At 38.5% G+C, this 22569-nt stretch overlaps 1 protein-coding gene across 5 annotated transcripts in view; it reads right to left on the bottom strand.

Annotated features, from left to right (window-relative positions):
• Positions 1-22569, bottom strand: part of LOC117398834 (prestalk protein-like) — a 92711-nt gene that overhangs the window by 63100 nt on the left and 7042 nt on the right. Inside the window, exons 4-23 of one of the 5 annotated variants that reach the window (XM_059012391.1) lie at positions 20972-21085; positions 20525-20617; positions 18322-18435; positions 17875-17967; positions 15676-15789; positions 15229-15321; positions 14025-14141; positions 13151-13261; positions 11729-11839; positions 10837-10941; positions 7668-7781; positions 7277-7369; positions 6073-6189; positions 5199-5309; positions 3774-3884; positions 2957-3061; positions 2413-2529; positions 1836-1919; positions 1497-1616; positions 405-509 (exon numbers count right to left, since the gene is read on the bottom strand). In XM_059012391.1, the coding sequence (XP_058868374.1) occupies positions 405-509; positions 1497-1616; positions 1836-1919; positions 2413-2529; positions 2957-3061; positions 3774-3884; positions 5199-5309; positions 6073-6189; positions 7277-7369; positions 7668-7781; positions 10837-10941; positions 11729-11839; positions 13151-13261; positions 14025-14141; positions 15229-15321; positions 15676-15789; positions 17875-17967; positions 18322-18435; positions 20525-20617; positions 20972-21085 (2142 nt within the window). The remainder of the gene's footprint in view (positions 1-404; positions 510-1496; positions 1617-1835; positions 1920-2412; positions 2530-2956; positions 3062-3773; positions 3885-5198; positions 5310-6072; positions 6190-7276; positions 7370-7667; positions 7782-10836; positions 10942-11728; positions 11840-13150; positions 13262-14024; positions 14142-15228; positions 15322-15675; positions 15790-17874; positions 17968-18321; positions 18436-20524; positions 20618-20971; positions 21086-22569) is intronic. The other 4 variants (XM_059012392.1, XM_059012393.1, XM_059012395.1 and 1 more) reach the window with 4 other exon arrangements.

Raw genomic sequence — 22569 nt, 5'->3', positions numbered from 1 at the left:
TCAAGCCCATTTTTTAGGGACTGCTGCCATTTGCCAGTGAAAAACAAAACTGCAGACTATAGTTGTATATATAAATTGTCTACTGGTTTAGTGTATCACATCAAAGATGTGAGAAACTTTGCAGATGGATAGAGAAACCCCTGCATGCTATTCTCACAGGAGTGACAAATTTGAACTTGCTTGTGCTCCACGTGGAAATCACAGGATAAGCAGCTGGGTGGTTAAGGTATACTGAACTCTTGGGATCTATCAGGGAAAACCAGGATGGGCACTAGAGTCATCCCCTGTCGGTGAGATGAGGAGAAGTTAAAAGCTCTAAAAAAACGAATGCAGACAAGCTCGACTCTTTTTGCATTGTGGTTAACGTTAGGTAAATCAAGTAAAATAAGCAGTTTTGGTATTACCATTACAGAGGTCCGTATCGCAGCATGCTGTCCGCTTGTTGCCAAATGTCCCGGTTACACAGGCTCCACGAGATGCCTCACAGCTCTTTGTGACAGTGATTGTACCTAACAGCGAGATTTTAAAAAAAAAAGATATATCCATCAGCCCACTCACTCACTGCTCATGCACCACCAATCAATTATATGAATTCCTGATTTTTCTCAGCTCAATTGTAAGATTTTATTTTCTTATTTAAAGAAATTGTAGCAAACAAAATAATAATTTTCGTTCCATAGAATGTCTACGCTGTCTGTTCATCTCGAACGCCCAGTTTTGAAAGAAACAGACGTTGCAACAAACATGTATTTTCATTTCAAAGAATGATATCTGGGAGACATGCTTTTTGACTGTCTTCTACTTCCTGGGTCATTGGCTCCTTTTCTGTCAATAACCAATCAGCTGTTACCCCTATTGATGGACAAGCTTTCAGCCAGTAATATGCTTTGACCAAGAAGACGCTGCTAATGTGAAATGACCCAGAGAGTTCAAATGCAAACATCTAACCCAAGAAAAAGGAATATAAACTAAGAGTCTCCTTTAACCTAAAGTAGAACCAGATATCATGTTTTAAAATTCCAATACATGTGTGCCTTTTAAAACTGCACATTTTAGACATACTATATATATATTTTTTTATGTATTTCTTAGCAGACGCGACTTACAATGGTTACAAGATATCACATTATGTTTACATACAATTACATTATTTTTTACACATTATTTTTAAATACAATTACCCATTTATACAGTTGGGTTTTTACTGGAGCAATCTAGGTAAAGTACCTTGCTCAAGGGTACAGCAGCAGCGTCCCCCACATGGGATTGAACCCACGACCCTCTGGTCAAGAGTCCAGAGCTCTAACCACTACTCCACACTGCTGCCCATGCAACTGTTATTACAGTTCAATTGTTCACACTGAGTAAAAGAATACGTACATTGAAAGGGAAATGATGGGATTTATATAAGAGGCAGTGAGAGATGGAATGGGGATGAGAAAGGATAGGATACAGTATTATATTCAGACCCCCCACCCATATCTTTAATTGCTTACCATCTGCAGCTGTTTCATAAACAGATGAACATTTTCCAGAAGCCGGTCCGCAGGCTGTTATAGCTGTACAAGCTGTTTCGACACTCTGTTTGTCACAGGTATAACATAGCAAAGCATCCACTAAAAACAAGCAACAGAGACACCATGATAATGCAGAAAGATACCTGAGAGACTATGAATCTAGAAAGACCTGAGGTAGTTAATAATATCAGCATTACTATTGCAGCTGTTTGCCTATAGGTGGTGTTTTGTTCAAGTTCACCAGTTAGAACGTGTGATTGACCAATCAGTGTGCAGCATCTATGTCAGCTGTTCTATAATTAATAGCATTAGCATTACCGTTACACTGAGATGTACCACAGCACTTCACAGTGTCGGATGGTATACACCCAGCTGCAGCACATGTCTTTGTTACTTGGCCACCTATAAAAGGAATAAAACAAACATATAATGGATGCAAATAAAGATATCAATACCTCCACCATTGAGCTCACAAGTGGTTCCCACAGCCTGGGTGATATGTCAGCACCTTATTAAAATACAGTGAAAAAGGGTCTGTGATAGCCTCGGATAAAATGTCACAGTGTTAAAAGAGCGAATTACAGGTCTGGAAAACCACAGTTAACTATCATATTCGTTGGTTAGAATCCCTTTGCACATCATATTCTGTCATTTATCACAATGTGTGACTTTTTAAAACAGTTAAAACACGCCTGTAGCTTCTACTGAGCTTTGAACCAGGTCCTCTCTCTAAGTACTCCGAGTGTAACCAATAACCTGTCCCTGCAAGACTCTGCCCACAGTGCACTTCACAAATATCACAATACTTTATTGCAGTTTACCAAATGTGTCCTTTAAATATGCAGGGTGTAAAGAAGGAATCTGGTCATTTTTTCCCCTTGTGATCACAGCTTACCTGGTGCAGTCAGGGTGTAACTGCTTTGACATATCTTTTCATTTCCAGGGCAGGCTGTTGCTACGCATTTAGACTCGTCAGCTTGATTACTACAAGTGTTGCAACTCAAAGCGTTTTCTGAAAGACAAGTTTAATGAATAGGTCTCCAGCACTGGCATCCACAATAAAGTCAAGGAAGGCTATTCAATTGAGCTAAACTATGGTAGAACTATAATGGCTAATTAAACTAGGACCCTGATGCTTTGTGTGGCAAGATTAAGAAAGCCAAACATGTAGCAAAAAAAATATGAGTGAGTGGGGAGGGCTGTCTTCAAGATTCAAAAGACAGGATTTAGGTTTTAAATAACTTGATTAATATTGTCTCTGGTTTCTCATTTTGTAACATAATCCTACATTTTCTCTATTTCTAACATAGAATTAATAAAACATCCCACGGTGTTGTTTTAAACTATATACATATCCCAGACAAGCAAACACAAAATGTATCAAGTTAGCAGATTTTAAAGCTGGGACTGAACTATTGTAACAGTACTAGCAGCCTTACCATTACAATAGCCTGTTTTGCAGCAAGTTGTCCTAGTGTTTTTATCAGCTGTATTGTCAACAGCTTTGCAATCAGCTGCACAGGACTTAGTGACAGCAGGCACTCCTGAAAGGTAGAGAAAACCAGGTTAGTCTCGTGCCAAATCAGTGATTCTGAGAAATCAGTAAGCAGTGCATTTATGCAGAAACAAATCCGAGTTGAAATTAAAGAAATAGACAGGTATATAGCCTATTGTATTAACTCCGTGGAGAATGGTAGAGATATCTGTGTGTGAATGAGAGTGTGAGAGTCGTCACAGGCAGTAGGTCCAGGGCAGACACATGCGGGTTCAGGTCGGGTTGCAGGTTTTATTAAAGTGGGTCGGGTCGGGTGTTGCAGCGGGTTGCGGGTTCGAGTCGGGTCATGTAGTAGTGGGTCCGGGTCGGTAGCGGGTCGTAAAAATTGGACCTGTGCAGGACTCTACCCCTCATGCAAGAACTATATTAACAACAAGGCACTCCCATGCCTGGACTATATGCAGAAATCAAAGCCGGAGCTCCCATCCTAGAGTGTAACATCAATCACTGAAGCCATTAAGTTTGTATTAGATTAACAATGTGTGCTGCCGTTGGCTGTATCTTGATGCTGGTTATAGATCAAGCAAACCCGCTTGCTATGAATCGACTCCTTAGACGTGCACACTTAACTGCTCTTGTGGGTCTTCTCTGCAAGCCCCCTGTCTGACTAGCCATGGGCTCTCACCTTTCACCAGCCGAAATCCACAAGCACCAAATTCGAAACAAAGACTACGAATCTCAAGTGAAGGAAAACCGCGTACCTGTACTGCTGAGTTTGTAGTCGCTCTTGCAGAATGTTCCAGAGGCACAGGGACTTGCAACACAGGAACTTTCATCGGTTGCATCCGTACATGTGAAGCAAGCCAATAGACCTGTAAAACATCCGGGATATATTGGACAAAGCTGAGGGGATATATCACCTCTTATCAAATAAAGCAGTATGTGCTGTTAAACTTAAAAGACGTTAAATTTTTACAAATACGAATTGCCATTTACCATAAATGTAATATGGAATAGTTTGCACATATGCCCACCCACATCTGCGCCTATGTGAATGAAAAGTTTAAGTTAACTGTGTACCCCAAAGGCGGGTGTTTAAGTTTAGGTCAAAAAGGGTATTTTTTTAAATCCTTTTTTTGTTTGGGGATCATTTCAGTTTCTGTTTCAACTTTTTTTGTCAAATGAAATGCTTTTTTCAATTATTATGCACAGTGTGTTTGTTTTTGTAGTGTATATGTGCAGATGTTATAAACTGCAAAAAATGTTCGCCTTGCTTCACTCGGGACCATACATTATCAGTCTTGGCTACTTTGCTCTGCTCAGACCCTGGGGAGATAGTTGATGTATTCAGAGTTTTAATTGATTTAAATCATGTTTGTAATGTAAACTATTTCTTGTGACGTCAGAGCTTTCATACTTAATTTATCCTCTGGTCAAAACAAAGAACTGTACTTGTTTACCTTTAGGGAAAATTATCAGAGAACAAGCAAAACAGAGGCAGTTACCCCTCTCTGTTAGAGAAGATGCTATTCCATTGCCATTGATTGGGACTCGATTATTGTGCAAATAAGAGCACATGGGTGAGGGAGGATGTGAAGCATAAAAATCTTATCAGACACACATGGTTCCTTCCCTCTTGAAATCTGCTTGCCCCAGTGTCTCTTGTGAGACAAATACACAAGCGCCTGTTCTTATTTAGTCACAAGTGGAAGAAATCCATTACATTAAAACATTCAGTGTGCTTCATTTGGAATAACTCAAGGAAATATCATAAGGAGAAATGGCCTCAACTCTCATTTCCTAAGAAGCAGTTGTATGTGCTCCCCATCAAGTAAGAAAATAAATAATGGTACAGTTTAATAATAACAGTATTAATGTGACATTCTAATGCATGTATTGTATTAGGGTTTATCTGTGGTACTGGTATTGAGAAATAAGACACATGCAATAACAGGGGTTTTAGAAATGACTAGCTTGTCAAAAAGAGCCAGAGTTAACCAGCTGAAACCTTTAACTACTACTTACAACAGCTAACAGCAAGGCCGTTTGGAAACAATTCAAATGAATAATGTTTTGTGCATTTCACAGGAAACCCTACAGAGCTGATATTTTCAATGTGAGCATGTTAGATAACACCATTATTTAATATAAAGAAATAACTACCCCATTAACACAAATGGTCTTACCATTACAACTGGCTTTTGTGCAGCATGACACTCGAGGAAATGCATCCAATTGTTCAGTACAAGTCGCTTTGGTAGCACAGGTCTTTGTCACACTGTAGGCAGCACTTGGTCCTAAAAAGGGGATATTGAAAGCTCAATTTGTGCATTTCAAAATATCTAACTACTGTTAACCATTGGAGTGAAACTGAACAGCAGCACAGGAAGTGATGAGATACCAAGAAGAAAGGGTTGGATTTTCTTCAAGGAGTAGTTTGACGTGGCAGTAGAAATAATGCTGTGATCACTCTGGTGATTTCTGTAGTACATTGAGTTCTTCCCTAGGCCTCTATAAACAATGTATTCTGAAGGTTTAACTTGAACCATTCTGACATATATCATACAAAGAACAATTATATGAATTATATACAACACATATCTTATAAATCTGTAACAATTTCTATCAAGGTGCTGCTTATTACTGTTTTATAAATATAATACGTTTAATAACTATGTTATAGAGTGTTAATAAAGCATTATAAATTGTTTATAACCATGCAATAGCCATAGAATGATTTCTGTTTAAAAATCCTACAGTACTAATAAGTGGCTAAAAACTGTCCCCTTTATAAAATTGTAATTCCTTCTATGGCTATTGCATGGATATAAACCATCTATAATGATTTATTAACACTCTATAAAATAGTTATTAAGCATATATTGTATATTTATAAAACATTTATCTTTAATAAAACTGTGTGTTTCACACTAAAAACACAGTCTAACCTCAATATAAGTTTACCGAAGTAAAAGCAAAGCAAAGTGTAAGAGAGGGAAATATATGAACGGAGAGAAATGGGACTTGAGACAAACAGGGCACACTGCAATCATCACTGACCTGTTCCAGTTTTCTCGTAGGTGTTCTTACAGGTATCGTCTAAGAGGCCACAGACGTTTACAGCACATGTTGTCTCATCACTCGCTTTATCACAGGTGTAGCATCTCAACTGTGCCTCTAAAAAACAAGAATGTGGGACCTGATGAATATTGCATTGGGGATTGGGAAATCGATTCTTTTTAAACTCTGACTAGGGCTGAAAGGATGACCTCAACTAAATACCTGGTAAGTATTGGGGAGGAGAAGCAAGCAATATATTATCAGACAGTTTTTAGTAGTGATTAATTCATAGTGTTGAAACATAGCTAGTTAGTCACAAATTAAATTGAATGAAAACAAGAAGAAAAAATGTCAAAACCAGGTTTAAATAGTTGTTTATCAATAATAACTAGGGTTTCAACTTTGTTTCTGTTTGGTATATATATATCCTGGATCTCATCTCTGCGGCCGATCTCCTGGACCACATTTCAGGCTGCAGGTCTCCCGGCCTCCTGGTGCGGACTACTGCCATCCTCATTCATTTTCTATGGTGGCGGATTTTCAAAACTCATTGGTTGTTTATATTTTAATGCAACGGAAAATCAATTGCTACAATTCTATGCAATGTATCTGCTACTGACAACACAAATCTGATTTACTGTACGTAATGACACATGCATAATTTAATATTCAAATAAAAACATTCAGTACACTTGTTAGAGTCATAGTGCTTCTGCTGACTTCTCAAAACGATTCCAGCAGAGAAGACAGCAGCTCACCCAGCAGTCTGAGATTGGGTTCCATTCACAGGACATGGTTTCCTCTATAGACAGCTTGTGCTTCTGTGTGTGTGTGTAATGCACTTGTAAATCAGATTAGGCATTTGTTAAGAAATCCCAAGCTAATAGTACCCTGTTTTTCACATGTTGCAGCTGCATCCAGATTCATACCCCTAGGATATTAACAATGGAAGTGGGTGTGCAGCATGCTGGCTGATTATCTGGAAATAACTTTGTGACACAGCTGTAGATCAATGTCAGTTGTTTCTACTTCTTCCTTAAAACAAAGTGCCTGTATTTGGTGCAATAAAATCCCTGCTTTCTATTTATAAATGAGAAGACATTCTTTAGAGTTCTTGTCTAAAGTACTGATTTCAACAGCACAGTGAGAAGACAGTAGGAGGCATGCTAGTGGTAACATGAATAGTAAAATGAACAAGGCTTACGATTGCATTTGTCCGTACTGCAACAGGATGTTCGTGGGTTAACTGCATCTACGCAAGCAGCCTTACAGCCTTTTTCAACAGTGATGGTACTTCCTAAGAGAGGAATGCAAAAATAAATTCAAAGCTGTTCATCATTGATCCCATATCCATCAACTGAATATGCTTTCTCCATTGTTCAACATTGGACTACAATTAAAATAAAATAAAAACTGTGTGGAAATATAAGTGCTTAGAAATCAGAAACAGTGATGAAGCTGGAGAAGGAGAGTGCATCTGTGTGATTGTAAGAGAGAGAGTGAGAGAGAATGGATGTAAAATGGAGGAGAGTGAGTCTGTGTGATTGTAAGAGAGCGAGCGAGCGAGTATTGATGTAAACTGGATTAGATCTTACCTGAGACTGTATAAGTACTGAAACAGGTTTGACCGAATGGGCAGACTATAGTGTTCGTACAAGTGGCTTCATCAGCAGTGCCAGCAGGACACATCAAGCAAGTCAGGGATTGCACTGTGAGGAAAGCACAGGTGACACAATCATTAATCACAAAGAACACATAATCCCACATCTGGCACAGTTACACTGGTTCCCACTTTCAAGATGGACGATAATGCATGAATCTTCATTGAGGGCGGTGGTTATTTCACAAATGAGGCAGGAGATCTCCATATGGGATATGGTCCCTAAGTAAGAATCATACAGGACCTGCAGAGTTCAGTTTGCTCCACAGTACACCACAGCACTGAGAGAAAGGTAAGATGGGAGTTTTCCAAATAAACACCAAACGAAAGAAAACAAAAATATTCACAGAAGAATCTTCCAGAATCAGTGGGGTTAGTATACATTTCAGGTTAGCCTGATTTACTAAAAATCTAAATAAAAAGCAAACACAATGTGAGATCCAAAATGATGTTATACCACTTTCTTGATTTATAATCTACCTGCAGGCAGTTATGCTAATGTAGAACCCTCCAGAGTGAGATTATATGGCTTAAAAACGATACTCAACAAAGCAAAACATCAGGCATCCATCATTGACTCAGTGGAGAGCAGAACCAGCTGAGCTGCAGTTATCCAATTATTACATACATGCACTTTGAAAAAGGGATTTCACAAGGATATGCTTTCTAAAAACACACTTTAATCAAGTATGGTGTCAAGCAGTTTTATAAACCTCTCTCCACAGCTGGATTGACATACAATTTTACGTGATTAAAGGTGGAAGAAATCACCGCCCTGCCTATTGACAAGCTTGTCATTTTCTTTACATTCCTATTTTAAGCCTTTTGATTTTTAATGCGACTCTCGTGGGATACCAAGATCACATAGCTGGCGCAGCCAGGACAGAAACTGCACCTTTGCCAGGTGAGCGACTCCGAGATCCCACAGTAATCCTTGTATTCATTTATAGACCCCACTCACTCTCTGCAGTTAAAACAGGCCAACAATCTGCCAGTTAGAGATTTCCTCTTCACATCATTAATGCTTCAGTATACCAGACCCAGGCAGAGTCTGTGGTATACTGCACGCTGTGTATCCGCGTATAATAGCGTTTGATTAATTTCCATTCCTCCACCTCCTCCTGCTCCGTCCCAGTAGCTTTACTAGGTACAATCTATTGGGGGGGGGGGGGTCTCCTGCCTCATCCACACCCTCAGAGATCTCATCAAACAAAATTGCAATGTTAAATTCCTAAGGTAATTGATTGTAATTTGATATTTCTCTTTTTTTCATTTTTCTAATATATTACATATAGAAATATAATCGAAAGATTGACTAATTTGTTTTTATTTTCTAAACTGATAATTCCAATTTGAAGTGAAACTAATCACAAAAGATGTATTTATTTATTTATTTTTTTAAGCAGCAAGGTTTTTAATTGTGAATCATATAAAATAATCCATCGATGCAGACGAACAATTTCATTTCGTAAATGTTGAACCTTCTTTTCTTAATTATAATTCGGGGTACGGTAACCAGGGCTCCACCTCCTCCTATCCTCCTATGAAAAAATCTTGTTAGAGTCATACTGCTTCTGATGACTTCTCCTTAAAATGTAATCACAAAACGATTCCAGTAGAGAAGACAGCAGCTCACCCAGCAGTCTGAGATTGGGCTCCATTCACAGGACATGGTTTCCTCTATAGATAGCTTGTGCTTGTGTGTGTGTACAATGCACTTGTAAATCAGATTAGGCATTTGTTTTAGGCACTCTGCAGAAACTAAATACGAACTCAGGTAAGGAAAAAGTCCCTCCTCGCTGGTAGGAGGAAACCTTAGGGAATCCATGGCTGAGGGTAGCCCTTCCTCCAGGCTCTAAACACGGCCGTCTCCCTGTTTTGGCCTCACTGTGCGTGACTGAGAGGCCAAACAAAAAGAAGCGATACGAATGAAAGCCACAAAGAGTTTTTATGGTGCTTGGATATGATGTGTTGATTAGTGGGCAGATTCTCCTTCGAGAAATACAACCAAGTTGTCCCATGAACTCTTTTGAAGGAGTTACAAAATGTGTTATTTTAACAAAACTTGAACCAAACAACTAAGTTATATATTTCAGGTCACTTTAGCAGTCTGTTTATGATAATTATGATGATGATGTAGCTGCAGGCTGTTGCTACACATTTAGAATCGTCAGCTTGATTAGTGTTGCAACTCAAAGCGTTTTCTGAAAGACAAGTTTAATGAATAGGTCTCCAGCACTGGCATCCACAATAAAGATGTCATGTTTCCTACAGATGTCAGGACTGCCCAGTCCCTGACCACATTCCGGCACCTCCTTAAGACTCACCTCTTCAAACAGCACCTGTAGAACTCCTCTGTTGTATCCTGGGACACAATCACCCTTCATTTAAATATGCTTTATTTTGCTCTTATCTGCCCCCTATTTTACTGCATATAATCCTGTACCTCAGAATATTGTAATCTGCCAAGTGTTTAATCTGTAGTATTTTGTACTTAATCATATCCTGATGTAACTATCACTATTTAATCATATCCTGATGTAACTTTCACTATTATCTGCTGTATTATTGAATTGTGGTTTGTCACACTTGAGAATTAATGTATTTCTTGTTCTTATTGTATGACTTATATTGTAACACTTGAATGTATTTGTATTTGCTTGCGATTGTAAGTCGCCCTGGATAAGGGCGTCTGCTAAGAAATAAATAATAATAATAATAATAAAGTCAAGGAAGGCTATTCAATTGAGCTAAACTATGGTAGAATTATAATGGCTAATTAAACTAGGACCCTGATGCTTTGTGTGGCAAGATTAAGAAAGCCAAACATCTAGTAAAAAAAAAATATGAGTGAGTGGGGAGGGCTGTCTTCAAGATTCAAAAGACAGGATTTAGGTTTTAAATAACTTGATTAATATTGTCTCTGGTTTCTCATTTTGTAACATAACCCTACATTTTCTCTATTTCAAACATAGAATTAATAAAACATGCCATGGTGTTGTTTTAAACTATATACATATCCCAGACAAGCAAACACAAAATGTATCAAGATGGCAGATTTTAAAGCTGGGACTGAACTATTTTAATAGTACTAGCAGCCTTACCATTACAATAGCCTGTTTTGCAGCAAGTTGTCCTAGTGTTTTTATCAGCTGTATTGTCAAAAGCTTTGCAATCAGCTGCACAGGACTTAGTGACAGCAGGCACTCCTGAAAGGTAGAGAAAACCAGGTTAGTCTCGTGCCAAATCAGTGATTCTGAGATATCAATAAGCAGTGCATTTATGCAGAAACAAATCCGAGTTGAAATTAAAGAAAAGGACAGGTATTTTATAGTAAGTAGAGATAGTTAATGTTACAATGTTAAAATATATTCAGAGCACTAGAAAAAGCTACCACGCTATATAGCCTATTGTATTAACTCCGTGGAGAATGGTAGAGATATCTGTGTGTGAATGAGAGTGTGAGAGTCGTCACAGGCAGTAGGTCCAGGGCAGACACATGCGGGTTCAGGTCGGGTTGCAGGTTTTATTAAAGTGGGTCGGGTCGGGTGTTGCAGCGGGTTGCGGGTTCGAGTCGGGTCATGTAGTAGTGGGTCCGGGTCGGTAGCGGGTCGTAAAAATTGGACCCGTGTAGGACTCTACCCCTCATGCAAGAACTATATTAACAACAAGGCACTCCCGTGCCTGGACTATATGCAGAAATCAAAGCCGGAGCTCCCATCCTAGAGTGTAACATCAATCACTGAAGCCATTAAGTTTGTATTAGATTAACAATGTGTGCAGCCGTTGGCTGTATCTAGATGCTGGTTACAGATCAAGCAAACCCGCTTGCTATGAATCGACTCCTTAGACGTGCACACATAACTGCTCTTGTGGGTCTTCTCTGCAAGCCCCCTGTCTGACTAGCCATGGGCTCTCACCTTTCACCAGCCAAAATCCACAAGCACCAAATTCGAAACAAAGACTACGAATCTCAAGTGAAGGAAAACCACGTACCTGTACTGCTGACTTTGTAGTCGCTCTTGCAGAATGTTTCAGAGGCACAGGGATTTGCAACACAGGAACTTTCATCGGTTGCATCCGTACATGTGAAGCAAGCTAATTGAGCTGTAAAACATCCGGGATATATTGGACAAAGCTGAGGGGATATATCACCTCTTATCAAATAAAGCAGTATGTGCTGTTAAACTTAAAAGATGTTTAATTTTTACAAATACGAATTGCCATTTACCATAAATGTAATATGGAATAGTTTGCACATATGCCCACCCACATCTGCGCCTATGTGAATGCCAAGTTTAAGTTAACTGTGCACCCCAAAGGCGGGTGTTTAAGTTTAGGTCAAAAAGGGTATTTTTTTAAATCCTTTTTTTGTTTGGGGATCATTTTAGTTTCTGTTTCAACTTTTTTTGTCAAATGAAATGCTTTTTTCAATTATTATGCACAGTGTGTTTGTTTCTGTAGGATGTATACATATGTGCTTTGTATTTGTAGTGTATATGTGCAGATGTTATAAACTGCAAAAAATGTTCGCCTTGCTTCACTCGGGACCATACATTATCAGTCTTGGCTACTGGGGAGATAGTTGATGTATTCAGAGTTTTAATTGATTTAAATCATGTTTGTAATGTAAACTATTTCCTGTGATGTCAGAGATTTCGTACTTAAATTATCCTCTGGTCAAAACAAAGAACTGTACTTGTTTACCTTTAGGGAAAATTATCAGAGAACAAGCAAAACAGAGGCAGTTACCCCTCTCTGTTAGAGAAGATGCTATTCCATTGCCATTGATTGGGACTTGATTATTGTGCAAATAAGAGCACATGGGTAAGGGAGGATGTGAAGCATAAAAATCTTATCAGACACACATGGTTCCTTCCCTCTTGAAATCTGCTTGCCCCGGTGTCTCTTGTGAGACAAATACACAAGCGCCAAATACACAAGTGGAAGATATCCATTACATTAAAATATTCAGTGTGCTTCATTTGGAATAACTAAAGGAAATATCATAAGGAGAAATGGCCTCAAATCTCATTTCCTAAGAAGCAGTTGTATGTACGCCTCATCAAGTAAGAAAATAAATAATGGTACAGTTTAATAATAACAGTATTAATGTGACATTCTAATGCATGTATTGTATTAGGGTTTATCTGTGGTACTGGTATTGAGAAATAAGACACATGCAATAACAGGGGTTTTAGAAATGACTAGCTTGTCAAAAAGAGCCAGAGTTAACCAGCTGAAACCTTTAACTACTACTTACAACAGCTAACAGCAGGTCCGTTTGGAAACAATTCAAATGAATAATGTTTTGTGCATTTCACAGGAAACCCTACAGAGCTGATATTTTCAATGTGTTAGATAACACCATTATTTAATATAAAGAAATAACTACCCCATTAACACAAATGGTCTTACCATTACAACTGGCTTTTGTGCAGCATGACACTCGAGGAAATGCATCCAATTGTTCAGTACAAGTCGCTTTGGTAGCACAGGTCTTTGTCACACTGTAGGCAGCACTTGGTCCTAAAAAGGGGATATTGAAAGCTCAATTTGTGCATTTCAAAATATCTAACTACTGTTAACCATTGGAGTGAAACTGAACAGCAGCACAGGAAGTGATGAGATACCAAGAAGAAAGGGTTGGATTTTCTTCAAGGAGTAGTTTCATGTGGCAGTAGAAATAATGCTGTGATCACTCTGGTGATTTCTGTAGTACATTGAGTTCTTCCCTAGGCCTCTATAAACAATGTATTCTGAAGGTTTAACTTGAACCATTCTGACATATATCATACAAAGAACAATTATATGAATTATATACAACACATATCTTATAAATCTGTAACAATTTCTATCAAGGTGCTGCTTATTACTGTTTTATAAATATAATACGTTTAATAACTATGTTATAGAGTGTTAATAAAGCATTATAAATTGTTTATAACCATGCAATAGCCATAGAATGATTTCTGTTTAAAAATCCTAGAGTACTAATAAGTGGCTAAAAACTGTCCCCTTTATAAAATTGTAATTCCTTCTATGGCTATTGCATGGATATAAACCATCTATAATGATTTATTAACACTCTATAAAATAGTTATTAAGCATATATTGTATATTTATAAAACATTTATCTTTAATAAAACTGTGTGTTTCACACTAAAAACACAGTCTAACCTCAATATAAGTTTACCGAAGTAAAAGCAGAGCAAAGTGTAAGAGAGGGAAATATATGAACGGAGAGAAATGGGACTTGAGACAAACAGGGCACACTGCAATCATCACTGACCTGTTCCAGTTTTCTCGTAGGTGTTCTTACAGGTATCGTCTAAGAGGCCACAGACGTTTACAGCACATGTTGTCTCATCACTCGCTTTATCACAGGTGTAGCATCTCAACTGTGCCTCTAAAAAACAAGAATGTGGGACCTGATGAATATTGCATTGGGGATTGGGAAATCGATTCTTTTTAAACTCTGACTAGGGCTGAAAGGATGACCTCAACTAAATACCTGGTAAGTATTGGGGAGGAGAAGCAAGCAATATATTATCAGACAGTTTTTAGTAGTGATTAATTCATAGTGTTGAAACATAGCTAGTTAGTCACAAATTAAATTGAATGAAAACAAGAAGAAAAAATGTCAAAACCAGGTTTAAATAGTTGTTTATCAATAATAACTAGGGTTTCAACTTTGTTTCTGTTTGGTATATATATATCCTGGATCTCATCTCTGCGGCCGATCTCCTGGACCACATTTCAGGCTGCAGGTCTCCCGGCCTCCTGGTGCGGACTACTGCCATCCTCATTCATTTTCTATGGTGGCGGATTTTCAAAACTCATTGGTTGTTTATATTTTAATGCAACGGAAAATCAATTGCTACAATTCTATGCAATGTATCTGCTACTGACAACACAAATCTGATTTACTGTACGTAATGACACATGCATAATTTAATATTCAAATAAAAACATTCAGTACACTTGTTAGAGTCATAGTGCTTCTGCTGACTTCTCAAAACGATTCCAGCAGAGAAGACAGCAGCTCACCCAGCAGTCTGAGATTGGGTTCCATTCACAGGACATGGTTTCCTCTATAGACAGCTTGTGCTTCTGTGTGTGTGTGTAATGCACTTGTAAATCAGATTAGGCATTTGTTAAGAAATCCCAAGCTAATAGTACCCTGTTTTTCACATGTTGCAGCTGCATCCAGATTCATACCCCTAGGATATTAACAATGGAAGTGGGTGTGCAGCATGCTGGCTGATTATCTGGAAATAACTTTGTGACACAGCTGTAGATCAATGTCAGTTGTTTCTACTTCTTCCTTAAAACAAAGTGCCTGTATTTGGTGCAATAAAATCCCTGCTTTCTATTTATAAATGAGAAGACATTCTTTAGAGTTCTTGTCTAAAGTACTGATTTCAACAGCACAGTGAGAAGACAGTAGGAGGCATGCTAGTGGTAACATGAATAGTAAAATGAACAAGGCTTACGATTGCATTTGTCCGTACTGCAACAGGATGTTCGTGGGTTAACTGCATCTACGCAAGCAGCCTTACAGCCTTTTTCAACAGTGATGGTACTTCCTAAGAGAGGAATGCAAAAATAAATTCAAAGCTGTTCATCATTGATCCCATATCCATCAACTGAATATGCTTTCTCCATTGTTCAACATTGGACTACAATTAAAATAAAATAAAAACTGTGTGGAAATATAAGTGCTAGTGAGATGTTATGGTTGAAATTGGGTTTGATTCAAAGCTCCAAGAGACACGGCCTTAGAAATCAGAAACAGTGATGAAGCTGGAGAAGGAGAGTGCATCTGTGTGATTGTAAGAGAGAGAGTGAGAGAGAATGGATGTAAAATGGAGGAGAGTGAGTCTGTGTGATTGTAAGAGAGCGAGCGAGCGAGTATTGATGTAAACTGGATTAGATCTTACCTGAGACTGTATAAGTACTGAAACAGGTTTGACCGAATGGGCAGACTATAGTGTTCGTACAAGTGGCTTCATCAGCAGTGCCAGCAGGACACATCAAGCAAGTCAGGGATTGCACTGTGAGGAAAGCACAGGGGACACAATCATTAATCACAAAGAACACATAATCCCACATCTGGCACAGTTACACTGGTTCCCACTTTCAAGATGGACGATAATGCATGAATCTTCATTGAGGGCGGTGGTTATTTCACAAATGAGGATGAAGATCTACATATGGGATATTGTCCCTAAGTAAGAATCATACAGGACCTGCAGAGTTCAGTTTGCTCCACAGAACATCACAGCACTGAGAGAAAAGTAAGATGGGAGTTTTCCAAATAAACACCAAACGAAAGAAAACAAAAATATTCACAGAAGAATCTTCCAGAATCAGTGGGGTTAGTATACATTTCAGGTTAGCCTGATTCATTCAAAATCTAAATAAAAAGCAAACACAATGTGAGATCAAAAATGATGTTATACAACTTTCTTGATTTATAATCTACCTGCATGCAGTTATACTAATGTAGAACCCTACAGATTGAGATTATATGGCTTAAAAACGATACTCAACAAAGCAAAACATCAGGCATCCATCATTGACTCAGTGGAGAGCAGAACCAGCTGAGCTGCAGTTATCCAATTATTACATACATGCACTTTGAAAAAGGGATTTCACAAGGATATACTTTCCTAAAAACACACTTTAATCAAGTATGGTGTCAAGCAGTTTTATAAACCTCTCTCCACAGCTGGATTGACATACAATGTTACGTGATTAAAGGTGGAAGAAATCACCGCCCTGCCTATTGACAAGCTTGTCATTTTCTTTACAATCCGATTTTAAGCCTTTTGATTTTTAATGCGACTCTCGTGGGATACCAAGATCACATAGCTGGCGCAGCCAGGACAGAAACTGCACCTTTGCCAGCTGAACCACTCCGAGATCCCACAGTAAACCTTTTTTTCATTTATAGACCCCACTCATTCTCTGTAGTTAAAACAGGCCAACAATCTGCCAGTTAGAGATTTCCTCGTCGCATCATTAATGCTTAAGTATACCAGACCCAGTCAGGGTCTCTGGTATACTGCACACTGTGTATCTGTGCATAATAGCGTTTGATTAATTTGCATTCCTCCACCACTGCCATCTGTGTCCCAGTAGCTCTCTAGGTACAATCTATTAGGGAGGGAGGGGGTCTCCTGCCTCGTCCACACCCTCATCAGATTTCTGATGCCAAATCGTTTTTCAGACACATTGCATAATCATCAGTTTTCACCTTGTTGGGTTTGTCCTGAACTATTGAACATATAGAATGGTTGACCATGGTGTTGAGCCTATAGTTCACAGGCAGTGGTTTGCATGGTTAGTATATGATCATCCATGTGTTTATCAAGCTTCTCCCCCAAGCTTGATGACATTCATTAAGAAAATAAAATGTGGAGATCCTGGGATAAATGTCTCAAGATCTCATCTTTTCAAACAAAATTGCAATGTTAAATTCCTAAGGTTAATTGATTGTAATTTGATATTTCTCTTTTTTTTCATTTTTCTAATATATTACATATAGAAATATAATTGAAAGATTGACTAATTTGTTTTTATTTTCTAAACCCATAATTCCAATTTAAATTGAAACTAATCACAAATGAAGTATTTATTTATTTAAGCAGCAAGGTTTTTAATTGTGAATCATATAAAATAATCCATCGATGCAGACGCACAATTTCATTTCATTTCATAAATGTTGAACCTTCTTTTCTGACAATTCGGGGTACGTTAACCAGGGCTCCACCTCCTCCTATCCTCCTATCAAAAAACTTGTTAGAGTCATACTGCTTCTGCTGACTTCTCCTTAAAATGTAATCACAAAACGATTCCTGCAGAGAAGACAGCAGCTCACCCAGCAGTCTGAGATTGGGCTCCATTCACAGGACATGGTTTCCTCTATAGATAGCTTGTGCTTGTGTGTGTGTGTGTGTACAATGCACTTGTAAATCAGATTAGGCATTTGTTAAGAAATCCCAAGCTAATATTATCATGTTTTTCACATGTTGCATGTTGAGTTCTTGTCTAAAGTACTGATTTCAACAGAACAGAGAGAAGACAGTAGGAGGCATGCTAATGTTAACATGAATAGTAAAATGAACAAGGCTTACTATTGCATTTGTCCGTACTGCAACAGGATGTTTGTGGGTTAACTGCATCTACGCAAGCAGCCTTACAGCCTTTTTCGACAGTGGTGGTACTTCCTAAGAGAGGAATGCAAAAATAAATTCAAAGCTGTTCATCATTGATCCCATATCCATCAACTGAATATGCTTTCTCCATTGTTCAACATTGGACTACAATTAAAATAAAATAAAAACTGTGTGGAAATATAAGTGCTAGTGAGATGTTATGGTTGAAATTGGGTTTGATTCAAAGCTCCAAGAGACACGGCCTTAGAAATCAGAAACAGTGATGAAGCTGGAGAAGGAGAGTGCATCTGTGTGATTGTAAGAGAGAGAGTGAGAGAGTATGGGTGTAAACTGGAGGAGAGTAAGTCTGTGTGATTGTAAGAGAGCGAGCAAGTGAGTATTGATGTAAGCTGGATCAGGTCTTACCTGAGACTGTATAAGTTCTGAAACAGGTTTGACCGAATGGGCAGACTATAGTGTTCGTACAAGTGGCTTCATCAGCAGTGCCAGCAGGACACACCGAGCAAGTCAGGGATTGCACTGTGAGGAAAGCACAGGGGACACAATCATTAATCACAAAGAACACATAATCCCACATCTGGCACAGTTACACTGGTTCCCACTTTCAAGATGGACGATAATGCATGAATCTTCATTGAGGGCGGTGGTTATTTCACAAAAGAGGATGGAGATCTCCATATGGGATATGGTGCCTAAGTAAGAATCATACAGGACCTGCAGAGTTCAGTTTGCTCCACAGAACATCACAGCACTGAGAGTAAAGTAATATGGGAGTTTTCCAAAGAAACACCAAATGAAAGAAAACAAAAATATTCAATGAAGAATCTTCCAGAATCAGTGGGGTTAGTATACATTTCAGGTTAGCCTGATTTACTCAAAATCTAAATAAAAAGCAAACACAATGTGAGATCAAAAATGATGTTATACAACTTTCTTGATTTATAATCTACCTGCATGCAGTTATACTAATGTAGAACCCTACAGATTGAGATTATATGGCTTAAAAACGATACTCAACAAAGCAAAACATCAGGCATCCATCATTGACTCAGTGGAGAGCAGAACCAGCTGAGCTGCAGTTATCCAATTATTACATACATGCACTTTGAAAAAGGGATTTCACAAGGATATACTTTCCTAAAAACACACTTTAATCAAGTATGGTGTCAAGCAGTTTTATAAACCTCTCTCCACAGCTGGATTGACATACAATGTTACGTGATTAAAGGTGGAAGAAATCACCGCCCTGCCTATTGACAAGCTTGTCATTTTCTTTACAATCCGATTTTAAGCCTTTTGATTTTTAATGCGACTCTCGTGGGATACCAAGATCACATAGCTGGCGCAGCCAGGACAGAAACTTCACCTTTGCCAGCTGAACCACTCCGAGATCCCACAGTAAACCTTTTTTTCATTTATAGACCCCACTCATTCTCTGTAGTTAAAACAGGCCAACAATCTGCCAGTTAGAGATTTCCTCGTCGCATCATTAATGCTTAAGTATACCAGACCCAGTCAGGGTCTCTGGTATACTGCACACTGTGTATCTGTGCATAATAGCGTTTGATTAATTTGCATTCCTCCACCACTGCCATCTGTGTCCCAGTAGCTCTCTAGGTACAATCTATTAGGGAGGGAGGGGGTCTCCTGCCTCGTCCACACCCTCATCAGATTTCTGATGCCAAATCGTTTTTCAGACACATTGCATAATCATCAGTTTTCACCTTGTTGGGTTTGTCCTGAACTATTGAACATATAGAATGGTTGACCATGGTGTTGAGCCTATAGTTCACAGGCAGTGGTTTGCATGGTTAGTATATGATCATCCATGTGTTTATCAAGCTTCTCCCCCAAGCTTGATGACATTCATTAAGAAAATAAAATGTGGAGATCCTGGGATAAATGTCTCAAGATCTCATCTTTTCAAACAAAATTGCAATGTTAAATTCCTAAGGTTAATTGATTGTAATTTGATATTTCTCTTTTTTTTCATTTTTCTAATATATTACATATAGAAATATAATTGAAAGATTGACTAATTTGTTTTTATTTTCTAAACCCATAATTCCAATTTAAATTGAAACTAATCACAAATGAAGTATTTATTTATTTAAGCAGCAAGGTTTTTAATTGTGAATCATATAAAATAATCCATCGATGCAGACGCACAATTTCATTTCATTTCATAAATGTTGAACCTTCTTTTCTTAATGACAATTCGGGGTACGGTAACCAGGGCTCCACCTCCTTCTATCCTCCTATCAAAAAACTTGTTAGAGTCATACTGCTTCTGCTGACTTCTCCTTAAAATGTAATCACAAAACGATTCCTGCAGAGAAGACAGCAGCTCACCCAGCAGTCTGAGATTGGGCTCCATTCACAGGACATGGTTTCCTCTATAGATAGCTTGTGCTTGTGTGTGTGTGTGTGTACAATGCACTTGTAAATCAGATTAGGCATTTGTTAAGAAATCCCAAGCTAATATTATCATGTTTTTCACATGTTGCATGTTGAGTTCTTGTCTAAAGTACTGATTTCAACAGAACAGAGAGAAGACAGTAGGAGGCATGCTAATGTTAACATGAATAGTAAAATGAACAAGGCTTACTATTGCATTTGTCCGTACTGCAACAGGATGTTTGTGGGTTAACTGCATCTACGCAAGCAGCCTTACAGCCTTTTTCGACAGTGGTGGTACTTCCTAAGAGAGGAATGCAAAAATAAATTCAAAGCTGTTCATCATTGATCCCATATCCATCAACTGAATATGCTTTCTCCATTGTTCAACATTGGACTACAATTAAAATAAAATAAAAACTGTGTGGAAATATAAGTGCTAGTGAGATGTTATGGTTGAAATTGGGTTTGATTCAAAGCTCCAAGAGACACGGCCTTAGAAATCAGAAACAGTGATGAAGCTGGAGAAGGAGAGTGCATCTGTGTGATTGTAAGAGAGAGAGTGAGAGAGAATGGATGTAAAATGGAGGAGAGTGAGTCTGTGTGATTGTAAGAGAGCGAGCGAGCGAGTATTGATGTAAACTGGATTAGATCTTACCTGAGACTGTATAAGTACTGAAACAGGTTTGACCGAATGGGCAGACTATAGTGTTCGTACAAGTGGCTTCATCAGCAGTGCCAGCAGGACACATCAAGCAAGTCAGGGATTGCACTGTGAGGAAAGCACAGGGGACACAATCATTAATCACAAAGAACACATAATCCCACATCTGGCACAGTTACACTGGTTCCCACTTTCAAGATGGACGATAATGCATGAATCTTCATTGAGGGCGGTGGTTATTTCACAAAAGAGGATGGAGATCTCCATATGGGATATGGTGCCTAAGTAAGAATCATACAGGACCTGCAGAGTTCAGTTTGCTCCACAGAACATCACAGCACTGAGAGTAAAGTAATATGGGAGTTTTCCAAAGAAACACCAAATGAAAGAAAACAAAAATATTCAATGAAGAATCTTCCAGAATCAGTGGGGTTAGTATACATTTCAGGTTAGCCTGATTTACTCAAAATCTAAATAAAAAGCAAACACAATGTGAGATCAAAAATGATGTTATTCAACTTTCTTGATTTATAATCTACCTGCATGCAGTTATACTAATGTAGAACCCTACAGATTGAGATTATATGGCTTAAAAACGATACTCAACAAAGCAAAACATCAGGCATCCATCATTGACTCAGTGGAGAGCAGAACCAGCTGAGCTGCAGTTATCCAATTATTACATACATGCACTTTGAAAAAGGGATTTCACAAGGATATACTTTCCTAAAAACACACTTTAATCAAGTATGGTGTCAAGCAGTTTTATAAACCTCTCTCCACAGCTGGATTGACATACAATGTTACGTGATTAAAGGTGGAAGAAATCACCGCCCTGCCTATTGACAAGCTTGTCATTTTCTTTACAATCCGATTTTAAGCCTTTTGATTTTTAATGCGACTCTCGTGGGATACCAAGATCACATAGCTGGCGCAGCCAGGACAGAAACTTCACCTTTGCCAGCTGAACCACTCCGAGATCCCACAGTAAACCTTTTTTTCATTTATAGACCCCACTCATTCTCTGTAGTTAAAACAGGCCAACAATCTGCCAGTTAGAGATTTCCTCGTCGCATCATTAATGCTTAAGTATACCAGACCCAGTCAGGGTCTCTGGTATACTGCACACTGTGTATCTGTGCATAATAGCGTTTGATTAATTTGCATTCCTCCACCACTGCCATCTGTGTCCCAGTAGCTCTCTAGGTACAATCTATTAGGGAGGGAGGGGGTCTCCTGCCTCGTCCACACCCTCATCAGATTTCTGATGCCAAATCGTTTTTCAGACACATTGCATAATCATCAGTTTTCACCTTGTTGGGTTTGTCCTGAACTATTGAACATATAGAATGGTTGACCATGGTGTTGAGCCTATAGTTCACAGGCAGTGGTTTGCATGGTTAGTATATGATCATCCATGTGTTTATCAAGCTTCTCCCCCAAGCTTGATGACATTCATTAAGAAAATAATATGTGGAGATCCTGGGATAAATTTCTCAAGATCTCATCTTTTCAAACAAAATTGCAATGTTAAATTCCTAAGGTAATTGATTGTAATTTGATATTTCTCTTTTTTTCATTTTTCTAATATA

Source organism: Acipenser ruthenus, chromosome 44 (assembly GCF_902713425.1).
Source record: "Acipenser ruthenus chromosome 44, fAciRut3.2 maternal haplotype, whole genome shotgun sequence".
Taxonomy (NCBI): Eukaryota; Metazoa; Chordata; class Actinopteri; order Acipenseriformes; family Acipenseridae; genus Acipenser; species Acipenser ruthenus.
Note: the sequence above shows the minus strand (reverse complement) of the source record. Positions and strands in the feature narration are given on the sequence as shown.